The 24,970-nt window shown below is 39.0% G+C and overlaps 2 protein-coding genes across 2 annotated transcripts; one reads left to right on the forward strand and one right to left on the reverse strand.

Annotated features, from left to right (window-relative positions):
• The first annotated feature begins 1,197 nt into the window (after window positions 1-1,197).
• Window positions 1,198-7,831, forward strand: fam174b (family with sequence similarity 174 member B). The gene is made up of 3 exons (XM_042496798.1): window positions 1,198-1,778; window positions 2,882-3,013; window positions 4,788-7,831. The coding sequence occupies exons 1-3, from the start codon at window positions 1,504-1,506 to the stop codon at window positions 4,789-4,791; spliced, it is 411 nt and encodes a 136-aa protein (XP_042352732.1). The 5' UTR covers window positions 1,198-1,503; the 3' UTR covers window positions 4,792-7,831.
• Window positions 7,832-10,198: 2,367 nt separating this feature from the next.
• Window positions 10,199-24,477, reverse strand: st8sia2 (ST8 alpha-N-acetyl-neuraminide alpha-2,8-sialyltransferase 2). Its single transcript, XM_042496338.1, has 6 exons — window positions 24,145-24,477; window positions 22,707-22,763; window positions 20,717-20,851; window positions 20,363-20,620; window positions 16,121-16,414; window positions 10,199-12,546 (listed from the first exon to the last, which is right to left on the reverse strand). Exons 1-6 carry the CDS (start codon window positions 24,240-24,242, stop codon window positions 12,228-12,230), a joined length of 1,161 nt encoding a protein of 386 aa, XP_042352272.1. The 5' UTR covers window positions 24,243-24,477; the 3' UTR covers window positions 10,199-12,227.
• Between the last annotated feature and the right edge of the window lie 493 nt (window positions 24,478-24,970).

Below are 24,970 nucleotides of genomic sequence, written 5' to 3' on the forward strand. Positions count from 1 at the left end.
CGTGCAAGAGAGAGAGCAGGGTTAAGTTGCACTTGATGAGTGTGGAATGAGCAACAGGTGTGCATGTAAAGCTTCAGCAGCAGGAAGCCACGCCCAGCCTCTGACAGCACACAGAAACACAGCAGCAGAAAACAGCAAAAAAAAAATCCAGGAAGATGAAAAAAACATACAAAATTCAAACAACCACTGGGGTACATGTACTTAACGTCAACATTTCCATATTGTGCCACTTTATACTTATATTCTGCAACATTTTGGACACCAATATGGTAGCTTACTTTTTACTCCACTATTTGACAGCATGAGTCAGTAGTTACTTTGCAGATTTTTGATTATTAATAGGAAACATAAAACAGCTAATGAAATATGATGCATTATTATGGATTTTGCTCCTCGATAGTCTATTGAAAAATCTGAAAAATTATCCCCACTGTTACCAGCTGCAACAGTAGCAATGCTTACACATTAATCACCAGTTATAATTCAGTAATACAGACCTAACATATATATGATTCTGGAATGGGCCTTTCTGTGTCATGAGTATTTTACGTTTGGTACTTTAAGAATAATTTTAATACTTGGCAAAAAGAATGTCCAGAAAAAAAAGCAAAAATCCCAGAGAAAAATATGACAAGAAAATTAACTAAAATGTCAGAATCACAGAAAAAAAAAATACAATATATAAAATATATATATTGTTTCTTGTGTGTTTATGTCTTTTTCCCTTTCTTTCTCTCTCTCTCTCTCTCTCTCTCTCTATATATATATATATTGCAATATATATATATAACTATGTGCAATTACCTGCATGCTATGTGAAATTACTTGTTGCCTTCTCCTCCATGTTTTTTTTTTTTAAATCAAACCAATTTGCTCAGGTTTCAAAGAGTTAAATTAGATTCTGAATGCAAGACTTTTACTTGCAACAGCTGGTACTTCTACACTGTATACACTATTGCTACTTTCATCTAAATGAAAGATGTGGGTACCTTTACTTGGTAGATGTTGCCTATTACTCCATATCTATTTATACTTTTCTCTCAAAGAATAATCAAATATAAGCCACAAAAACAATAACTGAAGCTGCCATCATATTGGCCTTGTTGACGGGAGGTTTTTAGATGTTAGGAATTACGAGGTGGCCTTGAAGGCACCACGCGCCCACATAATGCTCCTCTTGAGCAGCGGGAACACTGGGCCAGCCTGCAGAGCTCTTCCGGAGGCGGATAATCCCCATCTCTACACGCAGTCCTAATGCAATAAGGAAGGAATCGCTATAACTCACCTTCAGGGGAACACGTTTTGGAAGCAAATGCAAGTTTTGACCTAGAAGTCCAGCATTAGGACGCGCCTGGCCGCGGAGGGACATGGATATTTGCCTTACACAGTATTGTGTAATTAGCAAAAACTGAGAGAGATAAACCGCTCCTCTATGATGTGACAGCTGCTGTCGCATTTCATCTCAAATTCCTCATAGATCGCGTTGTTTATTATCTCAGCAGCATGCTGTCATATAATGTGATTTTAACTTTTATTCTCGCGGCTCTGTGGCGGGTCAGCTGCGTCCCGCAAACTCCGTCTTCACCCGCGACGCACTTGAATTCAACATCATCATCCATCATCAGCGAGGATGAGCAGACACATAACGTGACAGATGCCGCCGTGGGATCCCGGATCTCATCTCTAATGACGCATCTGCCAACTCTGAAAAACATAGTTATTTTCATCTGCGTGCTAACAGCTGCTCTCATCACATGCCTGGTCATCAAAGTGGTCAGGTAGGCAGCTTGTTTCTCTGGAGCCATAAGCAGCCTTATTACAATGAAGCTGCTATCACAGTGTGATCATGGTTTAAATGTCGCTCCTGATGTCTTGCTAAATGAATTGATTAGGAGCATGTGGTTGTGTTAGGCCCGGGTTTATTAATATGCTCACACAGGGGATTGTAGAGTGGAGGCACAGGAGTAAGCAACCTGATTGTGCTTTATCTGGGTTAGCCTGTGTCCTTATTTGACTGTGCAGTATGTTTTTACAGCTCTGATCATAACAACCATCTTTGCAGGTTTACTGTAATCAAATTTTATATCAGGGCTGCAATTTAATATAATTTTCATTACAGGTCAATATGCTAATATTTTGTTGCACTTACCCAGAGATCTTTTAGTCAGTATATATTAGAAAATAGTTAAAAAATGGCCTTCGCAAGTTCCCAGAGCACAATGTGGCGTGTAAAAACTGCTTTGCAAAGATTTAAAACAAAAAAATCTTCCAATTTGAGAAGGAGTAACAAGAGAATGTGTAGCATTTCAACTGATCAATGATTACAATTGTAAGCCATTATTTTTCAGTTAATACAATAAGAAGAATTGTCTCAGCAATATTTTGGTTTTTCTTATCCAAATTGAGCTTTAATATGGTTGTAAGGACTCCAAATGTTACCCTTTGAATCCTCACAGTCTTGGAAAAATAAAATTCTCAGTTAATGAATCAATTGTCACAATTGTAGCGGTCAATTTTCAATTATTACGATAAGACAAATTGTGTCATCACTATTTATTAATATCCATTTAAGCTTTAATATGGTTGTAAGAACTGCAAATGTCACCCTTTAAATCCTCACAGTCTTTGAAAAATAAAATTTTCGATTGACTGTCACAATTGGTATTGATCAGTTTTCAACTATTATTATAACAATAATTGTCTTAGCACTATTTATCCTTATCCAACTTTAATATGGTTGTAAGAACTCAAGATGTCCCTGCTTTAATCCACACCATCTGGAAGAACAAAAATAGGTTTACAGCTGATGTTGTGGTTTAGTCAGTGGAGACTTTATGATGTTTTGCTTGTCTCATGTTTGGTAACGTTTTCTTTCACACAGATCTGGGAGACGAATCAGGAAAACACGGAAATATGACATCATAACAACACCTGCTGAGCGTGTGGAAATGGCCCCTCTGAATGAAGAGAACGACGATGAGGATGACTCAACCCTGTTTGATGTCAAATACAGGTTTGTTCCTTTCAGTTTGAACAAACTTCATGTTGTTCTAAGATGGAAGAAAAGTTGTCTTTTTTACTGCCCAAATAAGAACATTAGCAGCCCTAATCCCATTGAGAATGCGCCACACAAGTGAGGTCTGGATATAGAGGACACTGCAGATATTTACCACTTTATAGTGTCATATTTAACTAGTCCACAATACACACTCTGGCCTTTCATTTCTACAGAAGCGCACCTGCACAGAATACACCTCTAAAGAAATATTCCAGTGTTTCTTTATCAAAGTTTGACTCTATCAAACATATACAACTTCAAAGATTAGTGTAGATTTTAAAAAACCTGAACCCTTTACAGCAGTGATACTCAGCTTGCTTTGACCAGAGGCCACTTTTGCAACATGACAGCAGTCCAGAAGCCACTTAATAAACAAACATAAACATTAATGATATTATATAAATGAATAAACAAGGCAAATCCAGTCACAGCAGCCCTGAACAGGTCAGGTGTATTCAGGGGTGTTTCTTGAATTTGAGGACATTCGTGGTTTAGATTGGACCTCTGTCAGGGGATCTGGGGCATCCTCCCCTGCTGGGACTTTTTTTGTAAACGAGCTCTGTTTTGTGTACTCTGGCTCCATCTACATTCGAAATACAAAAAAAGTCAATGTTCATTAATTTATTTCCAGTGTGTATTAAAAAATGCTAGGCGGGCCACCCTGAACACCTTTGTGGAGGTTTGATCCATAGGCCATACATTGATTATCGCTGCTTAGTGTATTTTTCTACTTTAAAATTACCTGGTTCTGCTTGTCTTACTTTTTCTCAATACCTTAACTTATTTCACATGTTACCGTTGCTGTCTTGCAATGTTTTAACCCTTCAAACCCTGAGTAAATGGGCTTGATTTCTTTGAAAATCATGATAGGATGGCATTGAGCAATGAAAGAAGAAATGACTCAAAAATCAGCAAGAAATTAGTAAAAAGTAAAAGAAAATTACTGGGCAATTAGTGAAAAAACAAGACAAACAAGATTTGGAAAAAGTATGTAAAAGTAGGTTTTTTCCCTAGCTTTTTTTCCCTTTCTTTTTTAAAGATAATTTTGTAAATTAACTAATTACTTGCAATTTGTGGAACATTTCTTACCAAGTTACTCACTGCCTTTTTTTCCTTGTTTTTGACAGAAACTGCACCGATTTGCTCAAAGAGGTTTAAAAGTTTAAATACATGTGAATGGCATGTAAAAAGTAGTGTAAGGAAAGTGGTGTTACTCCAGGTTTCAGAGGGTTCACCTTGATTTCCCTGTGTAAAGCACCTCAGGACTGTGTTTGGAGTGTTAACTTTGCTGGGTGGCGGTTCGGCAAAGTTAGTTAGCCTGTGCTAATAAAGCAGATGTAGGAGTGTCTCACTGCTTTTAGTATGGCACTTAAAATTAAAGCATTCAACGTTTGAAGTAATGCGATGCAGTAAAAAAACACACTGACAGAATATTAGAGTGCATTTAAACATGTTAAAAATGTGTTATTGGTGCTTGCTTTTCTTGAAGAACCTAAAGAATCATTGTTTGAGTGGATCCGATGTTGACACTAGGTTTCACCCTTCCGTCCTTTCTATTGTTCTTTAACACAACCACTTCCTCAAAGGAAGATATGACGTCCTGTTTACCTGACATTCTTGACTTCCAAGTCAGACAGCTCTCTGTGGGCGAACATATTTCCTCCTAACCGAGTGGACAGTAACACCAGATCCAATTCTGTCTAACTGTGGCTTTTCATGTTTTTTGCAGGTGAATCTCAGCATGGACATCAATATTTGATTGCTTCGTCCCGGACAACTCAAATGATTTCTTGTATTTTTGTGTCGTTCTAAGTCTTATCAGATCAGAGACTCCACGTGCTGCTTGTGCATGGCTTTTATCTGTCTTTAGAGGACTGGAGCCGCATGGATATCGTTCTTTGCTGCTTTACTGACGCTTCTATCATGTGGCTCAAACAACCTGCACATATCTCTCTGATATTAAAAAAAAATCATGTTGTGGCTTCAAATCAAAAGTCTTTCAGTGATCAGGCTGTTTGTTAGTGACTTTAGAGTTCAAAATAACATTTTCTGTTTCTTTTTTTTTTAAATTTGACTGTCATTGTTTTTAATTTTTACACTTGAGCTTCAGTGGAGTTTATAGTAGGAACCTGCTTTGAAGCTATGATAAACCCATTAAAACTGAAGACCATAAGATTATTTAAATGTTATTAAAATGCACACTATAAAGAATTAAATAATATACAGTGATTGATATTTTTGATTAAACTTTATACCAAATATATTTCTATCTACGAACCACTAGATTGTGCATATATACTGTGGAAGGCTGTCTGTCCTTATGTATGGAGCAAGCATATATTTTTTTACATGTGTTGTTGTGGACGTTCCTTTTTTTGCTGCTATCTCAGCTGAAGTTTTAAGGTTCAAATTTGTTTAAAAGCTCAAAAAATAATGTCAGGGTATATTTGTGAGGTGTTTATGGATTACATCCATTTGCTATGAATGTAAATGCTTTAATCTGTTGTGATGGGGTGCACAATCATGTGACAATGTCATTTAATCAAGTAACCACTGAGCAATATCAACACCAGATGTGAAGCTTGCAGTGAGGTAGTGACAGTATTTGACATGTTCGACATGCTCCCAGTGTCTTATTTTTTAAAACCAAAACAATGTTATGTCACCATGTAATATCTTGTTACTTGTTTGAAAATGATCCCCAAAATTCAATCCGGTTTCACTCCCAATTCGTGAGTTGACGATGCTTGTTCAGTGACCCGTTGGCATCAGACACTGACGCACTGAGGCATTGCCCAAACCTAAACATGTTTTAAGTTTATTTTGAAAAATATCCAGTTAACAAGCATAAAGCATACATTTACAGTTACGCCATAATTTTATTTTGAAAAGAGACGATGCATGTAAGGAGCATAAATCAACACTCCAACCCTGAATGTCCAAAACTGGGAGGGGTACCCAGCACATCATATATGGACATGACAAGTGTTGATATTTGACGAGTTGGAAGTGAGAATGTGTCTGATATCTCTTGTTTGAGATAATATAGCTATAGTAAAGAATGGCAGAAGTGAAAAGTCTCCAAAAAATAATTTCCATTAATGACTCACTGACGCTTTTAATATTTAACTTGAAAAGAGTCATTTTGAATTCTTGTTTAAATCAATCCACATTTTTTCAATTGGCAACATAAACCTAAAGTGGGATTAATATGGAGGTTTTTCCCTGATTCTGAAAAAATCGTTAAACAATTTAATGCATTGGATGAGTTTTAACTTACTATTAACTCTTTGAAACCCAGGCAAGTTGGCTTGATATCTTTCAAGAACATGGGAAGAAGACAATGAGCTTAAAAAGAAATTACCCAAATTTATCAAGAAAATTCGTATAAGAAAATCACCTGACAATGAGAAATATTAAAAAAAGAAAGTAAAAAACAAAACCACAACATTGAAATGACCTTTGGAGGAAGTGATTTTCATACTTCTTTTTAAATATAGAACCATAACAATTTGAAATTAAGTTTTCTGTACATTTCCCCTGGTTTTTTTTTTCTAAATAAAAAGTTTCTAAATTTGCTGGACATTTCTTGTTTACCCTTCTTTTACCCCATGTTTTCTAATTAAATCAAACCAATTTGCTCAGGGTTCAAAGGCTCGCTTGTAAAAGTCGTCTGAATGCAGCACGAGAGAAGTGATCAGGTTTCAAAGAGTTAAAAACAATGAAAATCATGACTGATTTGTTAAATACTTTATATCTTCAATGCAAATACCAAAAACACAACAATCAACCAAGAGAAGTTAAGTACACAAAAGAAACAGCAGACAAGTTGACAAACCTTCCTTGTCTCTGTCTGCACCCTAAATATAATTACAACAAACTAACAACATTGCAGAGAGCACCTAGATTAGGTTTCTGCAGTAAATGTGTGTGTGTGTGTGTGTGTGTGTGTCTGTGTGTGAGTCTCGTAGGTGACCTTGTGTTTTAATCCAAGCTGTTATTTGATAGTGTACCATGGCCTCCAGCTGCAGCTGTTTCTGAGTGACCTCCATCCCTACCCTAGTTAACAGAAAAGACGGCGATGCCCAACATTTATCTTTCCAGGAGAAAGAACATTGTGTGTTTTTCTTTGTTTGAAACAAAGTTATTAACATTCACAGAAGACTGGATACATTTATTGTCACAGTTGTGGAGTGTGTTTGAATGTCTGATGAGGTTTTATAATCATATGGGATTCAAACTTTTGACCATATTTTTGATATAATGTCCTTAAGCAGACTGCTGGCTGTTTCTTGTGTTTTCCTTCAGACTCTCCGACCAGTGTTTGTGTTGTAACGTGTCATGTTTCATTCGAGTCTCTCACTGTATGTGCAGAAAAACTGCAGATCCATTTTATTTGCGCCTCCGCTAAGTTTGTCTCAGGCGAGTCTGTCACCCGTGTACAGTTATCCTCTTCCAGCGCTTTTCACTTTATCTTTAGTTGTGCGTGAAATTGTGGAAAAACCCGGCTCATCTAAAGATGCTAATTCTGGCGCTTTATTAGAAATGAATCATCTGCTGCAGACATTTCCTGTTGTAAAATGAATCAAAGCCATTGTGGTAGCTATCTGAAAGCTGCAGCTAATTTCCCTCATCCCACATTTAAACACACTGTTTTGGAAGTTTACTGAAAACAAGTCCCTGTGTACCCGCATCTTGTTCGCCCTGTTTCCATGTCTTTGAAACACTGCTGAAATAAAATTGCTTCCTTTGAAGTGCTAAATCGTTTTAAGAGAGAGGCTTGAAGTGCAATTTTTTTTCCCATTCTGATCTTTTGTGTGTTTTCTGCCACAGAAAAATACATTCACTTTGTCTTTAAGTATCCTTGAGTCATACTGAATATTTCCAAAGCCAAAAAAATGAAATATGTTGATTGTATCAAAGAAGACCAAACATGCACAAATTTAAACATTAAGCAGACATTTGATATACATTACAAAAGTAATTGTTTTTTTGGGGTTTTTTTGCAGAAATTGCATGTTAACAGCAACTGTTGCAAATCCAGATTCTGGGTTAATTAGCCTAACTGTGTTGGTCACAGAATGTTTCTATTTATATCGAGCTCGAACAAATAAACTTTTCATCGCTTCAGACTACTCCCATCTCTGGTACAACTTTCGTATCTATTCTTAACTTTACTGGCGGTGTTAGCCAACATGCAAGTCAACAAGCGCATCCTGTCAAAACAACACTATTATGGATAAATCACATGGCTGGAAGAGCATGAGAGGCTGCTTGTTAAGCTGTAAACTCTTGGAATAATTTGAATACTTCTGTTAATATTTATTAAAAGAGGCATTTTGTTGCACAAAAATACCCAAAGTGTTTGGCGGAAAGCCTAGCATTAAGACAACTGAAAAAAACTAAAATCTCAGCTGAACTTCAAGACTTTTACTGTTTTTTGTATATAAATATAATCCAGACTAGCATTGTACTAATTCATTAGTTTGTCAAATCAGTCTGATATTACCCTTAATACAACAAATCTTGAACCTGAACCTTATTTCTCATGTTTTTGTGATTAAGTTACTAATGGAGATGACATTTTTGGAACTGATCCAGTATAGAGAGAGATCTCTGCAGCCTCAGTGGTAAAACCAGCTGTAAAGTAATCCCTGAGGCAGTATGCACTGTCAGTTTACATGTACTAAATGTGTCTGTTTTTGCCACTGACAAGCTCATTATTATGTCCGACAGTATTATAAAGAAATAAAACTAATCCTGTCTGTTTGTTAGTGTGTGTAAGTTTGGTTAAAGAAGTCTTGCCTGAAATCTCCCAGACTTTTCGAAAGTGCCAATATTCAGCAATGTCATTAAAAATCAGATACACAAAGCTACACCCTCTGTAGTCCAACACAACAAACTCTACCAGGCACTCATCTCTCCAACTCATTAACGTTTCTTCCATTGTTTTTCCTGCAAAGATTCCTCCCTTAATAAGATTTCAGAACTAGACTTCTTGTGCAAGACACAAAAACAAACAGCTGCAACTGGTAAGGGAAAAACGTTTCATTTCTCTGTAGTGTCTTTTTTAGTAATTGTTGTCAGACATAACAATCTGAGCCTGTCAGTGGCAAAAACAAGCACTTTTAAGAGCTGTTTACACAGCAACGATTCTTGCATGAAAGGTCAAACACTTGTTGCGGTTTGGCCTTTCGTTCACACAACAACTGCATTTTGGGTGCCTGAAGACAAACTTTTGAAACTGGGTTACAGAGTGTAATCTTTTGAAAACCCCTTCTGTTGCCGTGAGACCTGACAATGCGAAAACATTGTTACTAGTGTTAGTGTTACAGTTCTTCTATGGTGTGTCATTACAAAGTGCTACTGGAAAGGAAAGACTTTTCTGTTTTCAGTAGGGCAGTTCTTGTCTAAACAGTCTTAGTAGATGTAAATTAGCGTTGCACAATTGCCGTAGGGATTACTTTGACGCACTGCTTCTGCAGCAGTCTCTCTCAATAGAGAACCCCAGGCGTGAGTCCTAAAACTCAGATATCCATTAGCATTTCAGCACCTCCAGTTCCCTTGTCTCAAAGTTAATGGGTTTTTTGAATGGGTTTTTGTTTAGAAGCCTGAAATAAGGTCTGTGGTTAACACAAGCTGAGGAGACTTTCACATTTTGCTCTACAACATAAAACATGTCAGTAAATATCCCGCTGTGAACTCTGAAACTTTTATGCATCTTAAAAGAGGTAGTTGCTAACAAGTGGCTAAATAAGACTACACAACATCATTGCTTTTTACTTCTGGCAATTACATTTAGTCTTCAAAAGTCCTGAAAGTGATGTTCATATATGAAGATTATCTTGTTGAACAAGTTATCTAATTATCAGAAATATTTATTTGCCAGTTTATTTTCTGCATTGATACAAAATTCAATGGAAAAATCCAATCAGCTTTTTGACGAGGGAACCAGAGTGATGTTAGCTTCATCGTCATACATCATCCCTAGGGCATACTGGACCAGTTTTCAAGGTTGCTGTATCCATTAGTAACTGAGACACAAAAACATGGAAATAGGGTCCTGGTAAAAAAAAATACCAAAGTTTCCCTTAAACAATACAATAAATCTACTTATTTTTATTTAATTTTTTGGTGGTTTTTAAGTGTTTATTCATAGCTGGATTTCAGAAGACTTTAAAGACTTTATAAAGTGTTGTAACCATGTTTTTCTATCTTTCCTGTTTTCCCAGGAATAACCCAGATAAACCCTGAACACTTTCTGGACATGTGAATGGTCCAATTACAAATTGTCCAATTTATTTATCATAGGCACAAAATACTGTCAGTCAAAACCCACAATCTGTATCTACGTAAAGTGGTTAACCTAAACAAACTATACAAGTACAATTCATACATCATTTAAAATGACTGAAGGCATACACATGATCAGCTCCTCCCCCTCTCAGTGTTATTGCACTGAAACTTGCTGACTTGGATTCAGAATTCATTTAAAGCACACAATTGGGCTCATTTCTTACAATATTTGTAAGAATATTACTAATACATTCCTTTAAAAAATCTAAACTTTCATTTCTATCACACAACTCCAGCCTGACCTCACTATTAATATTTCCAGTGCAGAAGCAGGGCTGGTGTGCTTCGAGAAAAGTTTACAGAAGACAGTTTAGCGCTGGCTAAGTCTGAGTAAACATTCTTATGTGAACAGCTGGTACACTCCCTCTTTATCCTCACAGAAGCTGAATACAGCTCAACCTGTTTCCATTTCTTCATTCAGCTCTCAGGGTGACCTAACTTTATCACATGGCAGCTGCGGTTGACTGGACTTTTGGAATTTTTTTGCTTGTTAGGAATTACCTGTTTGACAGTGAACACCACTGACGGTACTTTATATGAAGCTATAAAAGCATGAAATGTTTCACAAGTTGTTGTATTTTGAAGAAATAAAGCAGCTTTTTAAACAGTTGACTATATTTTTTTTCTGTCATCAACATTCTCCCTGATTATTAAGTGCCTCCATCTTGTGGTCCAAAAAGAGACTCACAGGAGCCATAAATTCAGCAGCTCCACATGATTGTTGGCATGCTGGGTAAATTACAACACACCTTTAACCCTCTATGGTGAGCATTATTATGGCATTTGGTAAAGAAAATGTTGTTGTTTTTTGGTGTTGTTGTTTTGTTTTATCATAAATTGTGTAAGTAGACATCATTGTAAAAAGAATTTCAAAAAAACATATTTTTAGGTATGTTACCTTAAAGCGACACTGCACCAAATGAGAAAAGACAGTTAGTGTTTAGTATCTTAATAAAACTGTATACAATACTTATGGAAGATACTGAAAAACCTTTAAGTTTAAATTTCATGCCATTTGAAAAAGGAAAAATATGAAAAATTAATACTTGTCTTAAGTTTTTTGTCCGATTGTTACCCTCAGGCAACATTGTAACACTGTGAAACAGCCCAGTGTTAATGAGTGTAAGCATATTTCAGCAAACTTTAAAGAACTTTAATAATTAAAAATTAAACTTTACTCATCTGTTATTTTGAATCTATTTCTTTCCAGATTGTAAAATGACAGAAAAATACATTTTCTGACCATCTTTTTGGAGAGAGTTGATGGGGCTGAACCGTGAGAGGGGGGCGCCAAAAAAGTGACTCGACATGACCTCCAGAAAGTCATATTATAATATTAACACTGTTATTGGTAGCCTTATTAAAGTATTGCAGCATAATTGAGAATGGTTTAATGGCCAAAAAAGCAGTGTTACCTAGAGTCAACACCATAGAGGTTACCATAGAGGGTTAAAGGAGCCAAACTGGGAATATTAATTTATGTTGCCTCATGAACTATTTTGGAAACACAAATAAGTGTTCTGGATCCTTAATCTAAAATATATAAGCATGCTTGAAACCTGGATGGACTTTTAAAAATGGCCTTTTCAATGAAACGAAGGGGCCAGCAGATGGACATGACAGCAGAAAAGGGTCTCATTATTTCCAAGGTTGCCATAGAAATCTCATTAAAAGGTAAAACACGCCAGTCAAAGAAGTCACCAAAAGAGCTTGAAATAGAAAAAGTTCATTCCAAGTACTGAAAATAAGTTAATTCAAGTTTCATAAAAGTACGTTCACAAGAAAAGTGTTTGTTCAGAGTCTCATAGTGGTTTCATGGAGATTTGCTCTGGAGCTCCTTCTGTGGTCTCCTGTCCGCATCGCAGGCCCCAGTGTGGAGCCGGAGGGCTCCCAGTCTGTGCAAAGCGCTCAGGGTCCTGAACTCCAAAGGCATGGTGTGAGGACTGGAGCTGGATGTGTACTCATACTTCAGAGTATCATAGTAGTGGTATTTGACTGGTTTGCCCTGCAGGTCGAGTGGGAAGGGCCAGAAGCCGTAAAGATGGATCTCTTCGCAGAAGCGAGTGGCCATTGTGTACATAAGGAGTCCCGTGGTCGGACGCTTGATGTGGACGTTGTTGGTCAGCCAGTACCTGTTGACAAAGACATATCGCATGAGATCAAATGCTACCAATGTCTCTAAAAGTGTCAACAAGAAATACAGCAAAAGGAAGAATATGAGCTCTCTTCTAGGCTGCACACTTAAGTCAGTATTCACGACACTTATCTCTTTCAGTAAGACCTTCCTCCCTCTGGGTTTTGATATTAATCCAAATATACAGTATGGTGGAGCACACAGAGTGGAGCTGAATCCTAACAAGTCACACAACTAAAAAATTTAGAGGGTGAGGATATGTTTCTGTGCTGTGGACCACCAAGCTGCCCCTTCAAAAACTCTCTGCTCACACATAATCAATAAGTGACCTTTTCGTCTCTTCCTCTATTTGCTCAGTGGATGAAGTCAAAATGTTTTCCTCTAAACAAGTAATGTACTCTAGTAGTTCATGTATCTTAGTGAATATTTGCTACATTTCTTCTCTTTTATAGCATAAAATAAATAAAAATGTTCTTGTGCTGCTGATTGGAAAAAATAAGCAATCTGATAATGCCATTTCAGACTCTAGGAGATCGCATTTTTACAGATTGACAATAAAAAAAAGCTTCTTGCAGCCCTAGTCTAAGCACAGTGAAACATTTTTTTCCACACATTTCTTGGCTGAAAAAATCTTGAATCTAGTGCAGCCATCTGCACAGGAAACAAATAATTTCTATTTGTCTAGTTTCCAGTCAAAGACACCCGTACAACAAGTGAAACCGCAGTCTGGAAAATTTGTTTTTTTTTCTCACCACACTGGCAGAGCTTTTGCTGTCTATTGTTTATGAAAAATGATGACTGAACGTTGGATTAATTGTTCAGGTTGGTGCGTTTACAGCATGTTAAACACACTTTGCTCTGCACAGCTGCATACTTCTATTTTAGCTGCTCCTGTGACAGTGAGAGACGCCCTCAGGAGCAGCTTCAGGGGCAGGTGGTCAGACGTTCACTCGCCCCAGCTTCATTTTTCTTTCCAGTCACTCGCCTGTTTCTCCAGCCTCGAGGCTACTGCTGCTGCCTCCTCCGGTGCTCTGCACTCTGGTGTTAGTGTGGAAGGTCGTGCTGAGATGTGGAGGTTGGACTATTTAAAGCAGTTCATGTGCCATGAAGGGCGAACTCCACAGGGCAGGTTTACAGTCCCACCAAACACTACAGCAGGTGATCAGCATTTTAACGAGCAGAGGAAACAGTCTAATTATCGGCGACATTGTCTGATATGACATTTGGTTGGAGTGCAAACGAGCAGATCCTCTGTCCTCTGCTGCACAAGATGGGTATCTGAAGTTCAGTCTTAGTGCGAAAAGGACAAGCATGCATTTCAAACCCAGGACGATTTCAGCTGAATGATTCTCTTGTAAAACACAATCAAACAGACTGTTAACTGCAAATATAATGGCCCTGTTCTACCCCTCCACAATACCCAGTGCTAGTTGGGGCATAAAGAAACAGCATAATTTGGTCACTGACCAGCGGTGGTTGTTAAGCTTTTAACAAAGCAGGAAAGATCCTGAGCAGAGTCTGTTGTGATGAAAGAGGAGTGAGGACAGCACTGAAAATTGCACAGAGGGATTTTGTAACAGCCTGAAGGCAGAGGAGGCTGTATTAGACAGATCTGCAAAAAGCAATCTTAAAAAAAAAAAGCTTCACTGACCAGCTCAGAAAATGAATCAGCACAACTATTAAGGATTAACAAAATATAAAAGTCCTGTTAAACCAGAGCTTAACAGTGTTTGTTATTATCTGTGCTATCCCTGCGGCACTGCACCAGCCTGTCAACTATTACAGCACTATCTAAATAGCACAATTTGAAAGTAAAAGTAAGCAATACTTTGTGTGTAATTCAAACATACAGCAAATTGATCGCTTTAAAAAGCTTTTTCAAAAATGTTATAAATCAGAGTTGATGTTTAAGACCATAGTTTGTAAATTTCACTGGCTCAGATACCTACTATTGCTAGTCTCATTTGTGGTGTTTTGTTTTTTTCATTTTGTGGTTGTGTCTGTTCTTATTTTGTGCCTTTCATTATGTCTTTTCTTTATTGTAAATAAAAGAGAGAGAGAGAGAGAAATCATTCAGAATCGATGCAGTAAAGCTGAGAATGAACACCTGCTCACAATGATCAGATTTTGAAGATCTGAGCTTCAATTTAACGAGTAGCTTGACATTTTGGGAAATGTGCTAATTTGCTTTCTTGCAGAGGGTTAGACGAGACGACTGCATCCTGCTGCTGATTAATCAAGAGATAGTCAAAGCATGTAACTCCCTGTAAAGGCACAAATTGTTTGTTTTTCAGCCAAGCTGGTGTTAGGCATTCATCCCGTCTCCCCTCGGAGTGAATTTAGGGATACATTTCAAGGAGCTGTATGTGAAATTCAGAGTATTAACATAGTAGCAAACAAGTGTTTGCTATGTAAAGACATAGTGGACTAGTGGCATTCCCATCTGAGTGTGTGGTAATCTGAGCTTCTCTGCTAGCTGAAGTCATAGTCTGCCCACATACATGAGTTCCTGTGAGTGTGTCCCACTGACCAGCTAACCCCCGCCACTATGCACTGTGCAAATATGGAACATGTCCAAAGGGGCATTTTTGGACACGCTTCTTTTCAGCATTGGCTGCTTGATGGGTGTGCCACTAGGCCTGTGGGCTGTCTGCTCCTAAATTTCAAATTGGACCAATATGGTGGCTTGTTTGGAAGCTTTCTCTTATACTACGAAAACGGTTCGGCAAAATGGGCCTCATGCAGCAACTTCCTCTTAATTTTCTCCTAATATTAATTTTAATATTCTCTTAGAATGGATCCTAATGTTCTGGTAAGAGAAAATATAAGCTCCAGATGCACCAAACATTCTTAACCACTCTGACCAGGTGTGCTCAATGCTGAACCACACTTGATCATAGGAAGCACAGGTAACGCCCCCTAAACACTATTTAAGGGCAGGTTTTGTGCCGTGTGCAAGACACATGAACAAGACTGGAGACATGACACCAAAAAAAGGTTGTAAGAAAAAGAACTTCTGCAGGAGTGAACTTGACGTACTGTGAAATAAACTTCAACAAAGTGAATGTGATTTCAGTGGAATGAATACAAAATTGTCTTACATGATTATAATAGCTGTCAATAGCCCCTGAATCATAGATATGCTGAATGTCACATACAGCTCCTTCAATTTGTCTTTGGTTTATGAGCAAATACCTGAAAACTAATCACATTCCCATCAGCCTCAGCTTTTCTTTGTGTTTTGTGCTAATTAGAAAATATTTGCATGCCAACACAATAAATTAAAATGGGGAATATGTTAAGCATTACCCCTTCTGAACATCAGGATGTTAGCAGAGTCACACAAAGACACATTTCACACTTGATCAAAACAGATTTGACAGAATGACTCCAGGTGCACACTGAGTGGAGAAAGACTGCAGAGCATTCTCAAACCCGCTGCCCCTGGAGATCAGCTCTAATGCTCTGTTTAAAAATAGCCACCTGGGCTGCAGATTAGAGTTTGCCGAGCCCTTCATTATACTGCTCACAGGTGTTCTTAAGAGACGCTGCCAGCCTGAGCTGCATCTTACCCTCTGACAGCGTGGAGGAGGCGCAGCGAGGGAAAGGCGGTGCGGACATCCACGGTGTGCAGCAGGATGAGACGGAGGGCCCATTCCACCCGCTCCTCTCCCCCCTTGGCCATGAAGGCTGGGATCCACAGCACGCTGCCCCGGAGGCTCTGGAGTCGCTGCAGGAAGCGATCCCTCCACTCCTCGCTCACCAGGTCCTGGAAGGCCCGCTGCACCACTGAGGGGTTCATGGTCACCAAGTTGGTGCGCCAGCCCACATCCTGAGAGTACTCCGCCACTGGTGCCAGGTTACACCTGAAAACAAGACATGTCAATTGAGTTCAAAGTCAAGAAATTTGATACTAATTCCTTTAATATGTGGTCCCTCTGTTTTTTTCAACCATACAAATCTGGAAATATAAAGCAAAGTGTAAAACCGTGATCAACCAACACTGCTTCAAACCTGCTTTGTATAAGTACTATACTAAAGTTATTTGTAGGGGACACCAGGTCTATTATATAATAGTGCTGTCAAACGATTAACCCTTTGGGCTCGCTTCAATATTACACACACTCCTATCGCTCTGCACACAAAATGCACTTTTCAAAATCACGCTTTAAAAAGTATTATACATCAACATGATTTTCTTCTTTCATTGAGTTCTTTTTAACCAACATTAGTCTAAATCATATCAAATAGTCATTACTTTTTAGAATTGTAACCCTTTAAATGCCAGGTTTTTGCCATGATGCTAATAACTGTGTTATTAGATAAAAAAAAACCAAAAAAAAAACCACCAAACCACCAAAAATTGCTGTTTGAATGGGTTTCAATGGAGCATTTTTTGCACTTGTTTACACAGTGTATTTTAGACTTATTGTAGGAGCTGAGCTGGAAATTCCAAGATTAAACAAAAATAGAAAATCTTGCCAAAACGTATGCCACAGCATGAACACTGCCAAAATTATCAAAAAAATAAAGATTGAAAAGCGTAAAAAATGCGCCAAACAGTCCCAAACAGTCCCTGGGGCGTTAATTTTGGAAATTCCAATAAATTGCAGAATTTCAATAATCAATCATGATTTATCACATATTATAATCACCTTTTCAATTCCATTATTTTACTTTCAAAATGAACTCCATATTGACAAGGTAAAGCAATTCTTACAAGATTGTCTTGGCTATGCAGTTTTCCCACTGCCAAAATTTACCTCAACTTTGACAAGCTAGCATGACACTGGTTAGCACAACTGGATTCCTCAGGTCTTCGAATTTCATATGATACCAGTATCATCTCTAACTTTAGAACTCAGCTTGGTACAACCAGGAATGTCAGCTACCGATAAATGCAATTTAAACAAAATAAAGTTACATACACTATGATCACTATGATCAAATCGCCATTAACACATTATCACTTACAGCCCTGTTGTATAGATAACACTGCTAATTCTCTCACAAGCTTCCTTTAAGCTCAGATGCTGTGACCTACAGCCCATACAGAGCGAGCAGAAATGTTCTTCTTACATTTCTCTTTGTATTAACACACGTGTGCCTAGGAAGGAAGAGGCTGAAATGTCTCGATGTGCAGTGGACTGTTGTTAATGAGTTAATTAAAGTGCTCGGCCTATATGTGATTTCAAACAGCCTTTGGTTCTGGCTGACAGCACCCTAAAGGATTCCTCAATATAAAGAAAGTAAGTGGAGCCTTTTCCCAAATTCATTTCGGTATTCTGTGGATGACAAATTAAATGGAAAAACCTGAATAAAAGTGGAAGAACAAGAAAGATATATAATGCTGGATTTTCTGTAAAAACAATGCATAGATTCACACAGAGGTAATCCCTGTCCGTCATCATTTATGACGTGCCAGAGGAGTGTGGTGGTGACTTTTTCTGCAGAGACTCTGCCCTCTGTCTGTATTTTCTTATTTTCTTCTGATTTTCTTTACTTGAATCTTTAATTGAACACTCAGGTGAAGTAAGGGCTTAAAAAAAATCTTGTAGCTGACGGTGCTGCATTGTATATCTTTTATGCAAATGTAACTAATGCAGGACGTGAGGAGGCAGTAACTAGTTTGATACATATGAAAATAACGAGAATCAGTCCTTATGCAGTCCATATTGCTGTGGTCTTCAGTCACGAGACTCCCGCATGAGCTTCATGAAAGCCAAAAATCCACACTTTAATCATACATGTCCTTAAGACTACATGATGATATGCAGCAGCCTAACTGTGACAGGTCTTTATTTTCATGAGCTGATTAAAGTGACCAAAGCTGCCTCTCTGCAATGGCTAATTAACTTCAGACATATACCTTTCTCAAAAACCTTAATCTCCCTGCAGCTCACACACCTGACTGAAACGCTTTTTTTCCCTTCAGTTTACCACCCATCTGTTTATGTCCTTAAGCTAGTCAGAGCAATTGCCCTACGGAAATTTCCACCAGGAGTGAAATAGAGCTGAAATGCGAGTGAAATTCAGCAAAAAAGCAGAGTGGCATTTTGTTTATTGATGTTAACCTCGGCCTCCAAGTAAACACCAGAAAACACAAAGCCAGTAATTATCATGGTGAAGCATCTCTATTCTGTGCAGCCGTGTGGCAGCAAAACAAACCAGGAGTGCTTCTCTTTAACATCTTAACACATTCTAATTTACACTTGTGTGCAAGGACATAGGTTTCATTTCAACATCAGGGGTGGGGCGCATATGAAACCAGAGGTGTGGGGGTCCTCCACCACAAAATTTTAGGACTCAAACACTTAATTTTTCTGCATTCTGGTGAATTTGTATGCACCAATTTGTGCTTTTTAAGCATCTATATATGTTGTCTGTCCACCTATCTATTGTCGTCCACTTATCCGAGGCCAGCTAATGGGGGCAGCTGGCTGAGCAAAGTACACCAGAAGTCCCTCTCCCCAGCAACACTTTCAGCTTTGGAACTTTTTTTTTTTTAAGTGTTATCTGCAAATGCATGGAATTCACAGACTGGGACTTTGTGTTATTTCATAGCTTAATGGTTGTTGTACACTCTGAGAGTTAATGTACCTGCTTTAGAAAACAGCTGTTTCAGTATTACACATGAACAGAAAGCGTGACAAATGTGCACCACCGCCTCTAATTTATTTCTGAGAGATCCAATAAATTGCTCACATACGCCGAACCATTACATTCCCACAACGCTGAGCTGAAACAATCTATAACCCCAAAACAGTCAACCTACTTTATGGAAACCCAACATAGAGCAGAGAACTATATTTAGCTGAGGCATTATCTCCCGATCTGATACATGAATGCCAGAGCAAATTCCTCAGCTTCTCAAAATGCCACGTTCACTGTTGTCTGCCTTCAGCCAAACATTACCGCCGTGCCCTGGCGTGATTATCATGCTGCTGTGGTCCAGAAAATCATGACCTCTCCCCATCAGCATAACATCGCAGCACTTAGAAAAGACAAGATGCGCCAACAGCAGAATCAATTTCAGAATAAAAAGGGGGCACACAAGGATTTTGAGGCCTTTTCAGCTATCGATCAATCAGTTCAATGAGGTGCCACCGCATACAGCCACTTCCTGCTCCATTTATGCAACGCTGATTTATTAGAGGATGTTTCTCACAGTGGATTGTGCGTGTTTTGTCAGATTGTCCCCAGCTGTATACAGAATCCAAATCAGAATACTTTTTTTGTGCAACTTTCATTACAATATGACCCCAGACAGATTTATTTTCCTCCAACGACAAGTATGAAGAGTGATAAATAACCCACTCAGCCACTCCTTAAACACTAAACAGAGGCGGCTGATGACTTCACAAACCCGACTCTCTGGTAAATGAGAGCAGGACCCCTGAGAGCACCGGTGTTTCTCCAAAAAAGCACAATGTTTTTTCTGCTGCAAAGTCTTTTCAAAAATGTCAGCTTAATGTATAATCATGCATTTAATTGCACTCAGTTCGGAAGCTCTTTTTTCCAACTTTTAAATCATTAAAAAGCTTTGACAGCTTTTTCACAAGTGCAATTAATATGCTTCCAGCTGTGTGAGCACCAACTCTAAACCTGAATTAAACTCGGGAAGGCGATTATCATTCCAATGTGAATTATACTCTCGGTTAGAGTGAGATAAACTTAAAACTGAAACTAATGTGCTAATCCATTTCAATTACGGCCCACTTTGACTCGTGTGTTTTATGATTTATCTAAAGTGGAAGAAGACTTCCAGCCCTGAAATCACTTATGCTCTTTCTGCAGGGTGGTAAAAAACACACCTGATAACGAAGTCATGAGAGTCGATGTCAGGTCCACAGCTGCTGTTGAGCAGGATCCCAGAGTTCCCCACGATGGCGCAGCGCCTGTGATGTTGGTTCTTCATGGGGGATACAGTTGGCAAAAGACGGTAGAGATTTTCAGAGATGTTTGTGGTGCTGTGGCGATCAAACACATAGTGGATGATGTCTCCTGGTTTCAGCGTGCCCTTCAGAATGGAGATGTCTCTCTCCGGATCCAGAAATCTCAAAATGTTCTTTCTGTGAGAAGAGAAAATACACAGCAGTTATGAAACGCTCTGCTTGGCTGAGTGTGAAAATATGTTGAGACAATAATAGAGGGAGTGATAAGTCTGCCTGATGAGGTTAGAGAGGGTCTTGTTGAAGGTCCAGCCGTTTGTCGAGAGCCTGGCGGTGCTGTTGTAGCTCGGACTGAGATGATTTATGTCCTTCAATCTTGTCAAAGTGGTCGGATCCGGTGCCGCAGCCTTTCTACATAAGAATGGAACGCCATGTTATTGACACATGATTGTGGATTAACATAAAACAAAAGCCATGTTCATAGGTCCATATATTGTGTGACTTTCTCCCTCTTTTCTCCCCCCAGTTATTTTCATTTTTCCCGTCTGAATCAAGTTTCTAAGAATAAAGGGTGTCATGTTCTCTACAGATTGAACATTTATTCATGTACAAATATTCCTAAGTAAATAAAGCTTTGCTTTTTTATGCTACTATATACTAATACTCCTCTACATGCATTGCACTTTTCTGTTGCACTACGCTCATGGATGGATTAGTTGAGCTACAGAGCCAGGGGCCCCCTGGTCACTTGCAAAATGTCACTGATATTAGGCAGGTTTACATTAACCCTCAAATTGTGCAAAATGAAATTGTGGATATAAAATATGCCTAATGGAAACACGTCAATTTTGGAAAAACTCTCATTTATCACCAAAAAAGTTTTTGCGCTCGCATGAGGTGGTATTTCAGGCGATTTCGAAAAAGCCATATTTCGCAAAACTGCAGTCGATTTTTTCACAGTCGCATAACAACACTCTATGGAAATGCAGTCATCTTCAACTGTGTTTAATCAACATTTCCAAAATATTATTTGAGTTTTGTGAAAATCTGTAATGGAAACCTGCCTACTAACACCTACCACCCTCAAAATAACATAAAATGACCACAAAGACAGAAAAAAACACAAAAAGATGCCAAGGGCCCCATCTTTTCTTAATCCACCCATGACTACAACTCATTTCATAGCGTCATATCTACTCATTGCACTGTGCAGGAAGATTTTACATACAAAGATTATAATATACTGTAAAACACTCATGAGGCTACATACTGCATAATGATTACTTTTCATTCTTCATATACATTTTAGTGACATCAGGCATACAACAATATGAAAATTTAATGTCACGATTATCTAAACCAAAACAACCGAGATTCACAATATATATAATCATCAAAATATGCTTTAGAGTCATAAAAAAACATACTCTAAAACATACTGCAATCACTTAACCTAACAGACAAATATTTTTACTGTATCACAGATAGTACTCATTTTCTGCTTTTAGTGAACATCGTCTTTATTGAAAAACAACCTTAAGAACAGGCTTCTCAGCTATTTGAAATGGCATCACATCTTTTCATATGAAACATGTTAATGCTTGATTATCTTCAGTGTTTTTTCTTTTATTTCAAGTTTGGAGCGTATGCAGTCAGCTCTTGCAGAGTCTCGTCGAGTGCTGCTGGATATTTAGGCTCATCTTGATAATGGAGGCTCGCCCCAATCAACTAATTACGTTTTTAATTGCGATCCACAATAAAATCATATATCCACCCATCCTTTGCAACAATATTTTTGGACTATATAATGCCGTGCTTTTACTGATGAAGGGGTATTTTTTACATAAAGGTATTCCTGCTATTACTTAATTAAAGGATGTGAATACTTCCTCCACCAACGTTGGTTTCTCTTGACTTTGTTTCAGTGAGGCTCGGAATCATTTAAATGCACTGTTGTTGATGTTATTTGAAATTCAGCTTTTTTAAAATCGACGTTATTCTCATGGCAGATGTTTTTTGTTATCACAAACACACCGCCACACTGATGTGTATTTATAGCAGCTGCCTTCTCGCTGTAAAAAGTAATGAGATGCTCACTGTGAATGACTCACAGTCAAGGCTGCAAAGGATTCCAATGACCAACATCTATAAAGATTACACACGGAGACCGGGGAGCCCTCCACGGGTGGTCCACATGCATATGTATGTATATGCATTTCTATAGGCTGTACTTGTGAGTGTGAAGGGAGAAAATTGGATTTCAGACCTGTGCGGTTTAGGGATGAGCCGGTGCAAGTTCGTCTTCTTTGAATGTCCACTATTTCTAGAAGAGAAGAGAGTGGTTTAGATTGAATTAGGAATCTGTAGCCTGAAGGAGTGGCTGATAATGGACTGATGCTTCAAATGCCTCCTGTAATCATATCCTATAACAATAATGCACTGACTGTATTCAACACCAGCCGCATTGTACTCCTGTCTTTTAAGACAGAATGAAGGTGGAAAGCATGCATCAAGGTATTTTTAAAGCAATCCACTGTGGGCCCATTTGCTGATGTAATGAGGAGAAATGTGGCCTTAATGGAACCCCATTATACTGAAAGCAGGTCTTCTTTTTCGCAGGGAAGTGAGCTATCTCTTTGCTGGAATGTTGCACACGCCAGCGGAGTTACATTTACAGTAAATGCTCTGTATATGCATTCAGATCTCCCTGTTTTGCAATCATGACCTTGCTCACATGTGATTGAATCGTGACAAGCCGCCAGCTCATCTTGAAGGAGTGAGAAACAGAAGAGTGCTGCTCTGACAGACAGGTGGGCTGATCTCAGTCTTTTTCAAAATCCTGCTGCCTTTAAGTATATTGTTATAATTGTGTTAAGCTTCATTTATGCAGGAGTGGAATTGGTTCTGGTTCTTCTCCCACCGGCACATCACAAACCAATATGACCTCATTACAACATGAGCCACAGCCGGGTAATTGCATTCAAAACAAAATGTTCTTGCTGAAAGGGAAATGTGAGGATCCAAAAAACACAGACATAAAAAAGTCATTTTTTGCTGTTCAGGTAGAACAGCATCTTTGGAGCGGGGATGATGATGATGATGAGAGGGAGATGAGGACGTTGCACTAGTTGGTTGCCAGAAGTATTTGGGTGCTAAATTAAGGATGTATTTTCTTGCGGGTCAAATACAAGTGGGGCATGTTGCATGACTTGGAAGATTTCTGCTGCACTGCTCAACATTTCAAAGTCTGGAAAATGAAAAAGAGAAAAGAAGAAAGCCTCTTTTGTTTCCAATCTTTCGCCCCCCTCTCTCTCCTGCCCCCCCACAGACACACGTACACACACACACACACACACACACACACACACACACACACACACACACTCTACTCTATAGTGTAAATGTATCCTATCCCGCATGCAGGCTGCTGCAAGACAAATAGCCAAATCCTTGGAGACCCAGGCAGGCTGCTGTCGGAACAGCTGCCACTGCTGCACCCAAGTGTTACAAATGTAGAAACAAACCACACGCACACTCCACATTTAACTCCAAACTCACATAAACTCATTTATTTCACTCATTTTGTCTTTTTTCCCCCAAGCACCACTTCATTGATTCACTGATTGAGGAAATAACCTGCTGGACAAGAAAACAATAGACGCACGCACACACAATGCACGGGGAAATTACGGTGAGCTACTTACGCAGTTTCTTCCTCCACTTCTGCAATATCATCAATTATCAAAACCACAACCAGCAGCGTTACAAAGCCGAATAGCAGCGTGCGCAATACCAGCGGCATGGCTGAGAAAGGGGCAGGCTGCAGCCGGGAGTCCCTCCTTCCCGCAAACACTGGGTTACACGGACCTTCTTGTGTTTCCCATTTAGAAACGGAAAATCCGCTCAGCCATCTCTCCCATTGTTCTTATCACCGGAGTCGGACACTCCCAGGCGAGCTGCGGTCCTTTTCTCCCCAAGCTCTCTCTTCACAGGATGATCTCCCGGTGTCTGTTTCCCGACGGGCCGATGCCGCTGCTGTCTCCACTGTTCCCTCCTATTCCCCAGTCAAACTTTGAAAGCGTGCACCTCCACAGCCTGCCATGGGAGCAGCGAGATATGGACCACATGCGGTCTTAAAGGCGCAGCGGCCAACAGCTCCATCTCCACACCAGCCGCTTTGATTCCGCTCTCCAGGTGTTGGCTCGCAGTGTAAAGGCAGCCAGACAGGTGCAGCTTTGCGCTAAGTGCTCCAAACACAGAGTGCAGTTTGATGCATTGTGTGGTCTGATAGCCTACATTTTTAAAATAGAGGTCAAAGCTTCAGTGAACATCCTGTGGCCCCCGAACACAGTGAGGGAGCCCCAGTGGATCACACACTTAATGAATTTAACGGGGACATCTTTTTTTAGTTCTCTTTCAGTACTGTGCTTAAATTCAAGTTTAAAGTCACTTGTAGGCTACTTTTATTGAGTAAAAACATTTTAAAAATACTTAAAGACTAGAATGTAGTATTTAGGGGAATCTATTGGC

Source organism: Plectropomus leopardus, chromosome 11, assembly GCF_008729295.1.
Source record: "Plectropomus leopardus isolate mb chromosome 11, YSFRI_Pleo_2.0, whole genome shotgun sequence".
Taxonomy (NCBI): Eukaryota; Metazoa; Chordata; class Actinopteri; order Perciformes; family Serranidae; genus Plectropomus; species Plectropomus leopardus.

What these genes read in the sequence shown, in the direction of transcription:
- fam174b (XM_042496798.1), top strand. Translation starts at nt 1,504, where the DNA reads ATGCTGTCATATAATGTGATTTTAACTTTTATTCTCGCGGCTCTGTGG. An exon ending in CTGGTCATCAAAGTGGTCAG is followed by an intron (nt 1,779 to 2,881) that starts GTAGGCAGCTTG and finishes TCTTTCACACAG; the next exon opens with ATCTGGGAGACGAATCAGGA.
- st8sia2 (XM_042496338.1), bottom strand. Translation starts at nt 24,242, where the DNA reads ATGCCGCTGGTATTGCGCACGCTGCTATTCGGCTTTGTAACGCTGCTG. An exon ending in ACCCTCTCTAACCTCATCAG is followed by an intron (nt 20,621 to 20,716) that starts GCAGACTTATCA and finishes CTCTTCTCACAG; the next exon opens with AAAGAACATTTTGAGATTTC. An exon ending in CTCCTCCACGCTGTCAGAGG is followed by an intron (nt 12,547 to 16,120) that starts GTAAGATGCAGC and finishes CTTTGTCAACAG; the next exon opens with GTACTGGCTGACCAACAACG.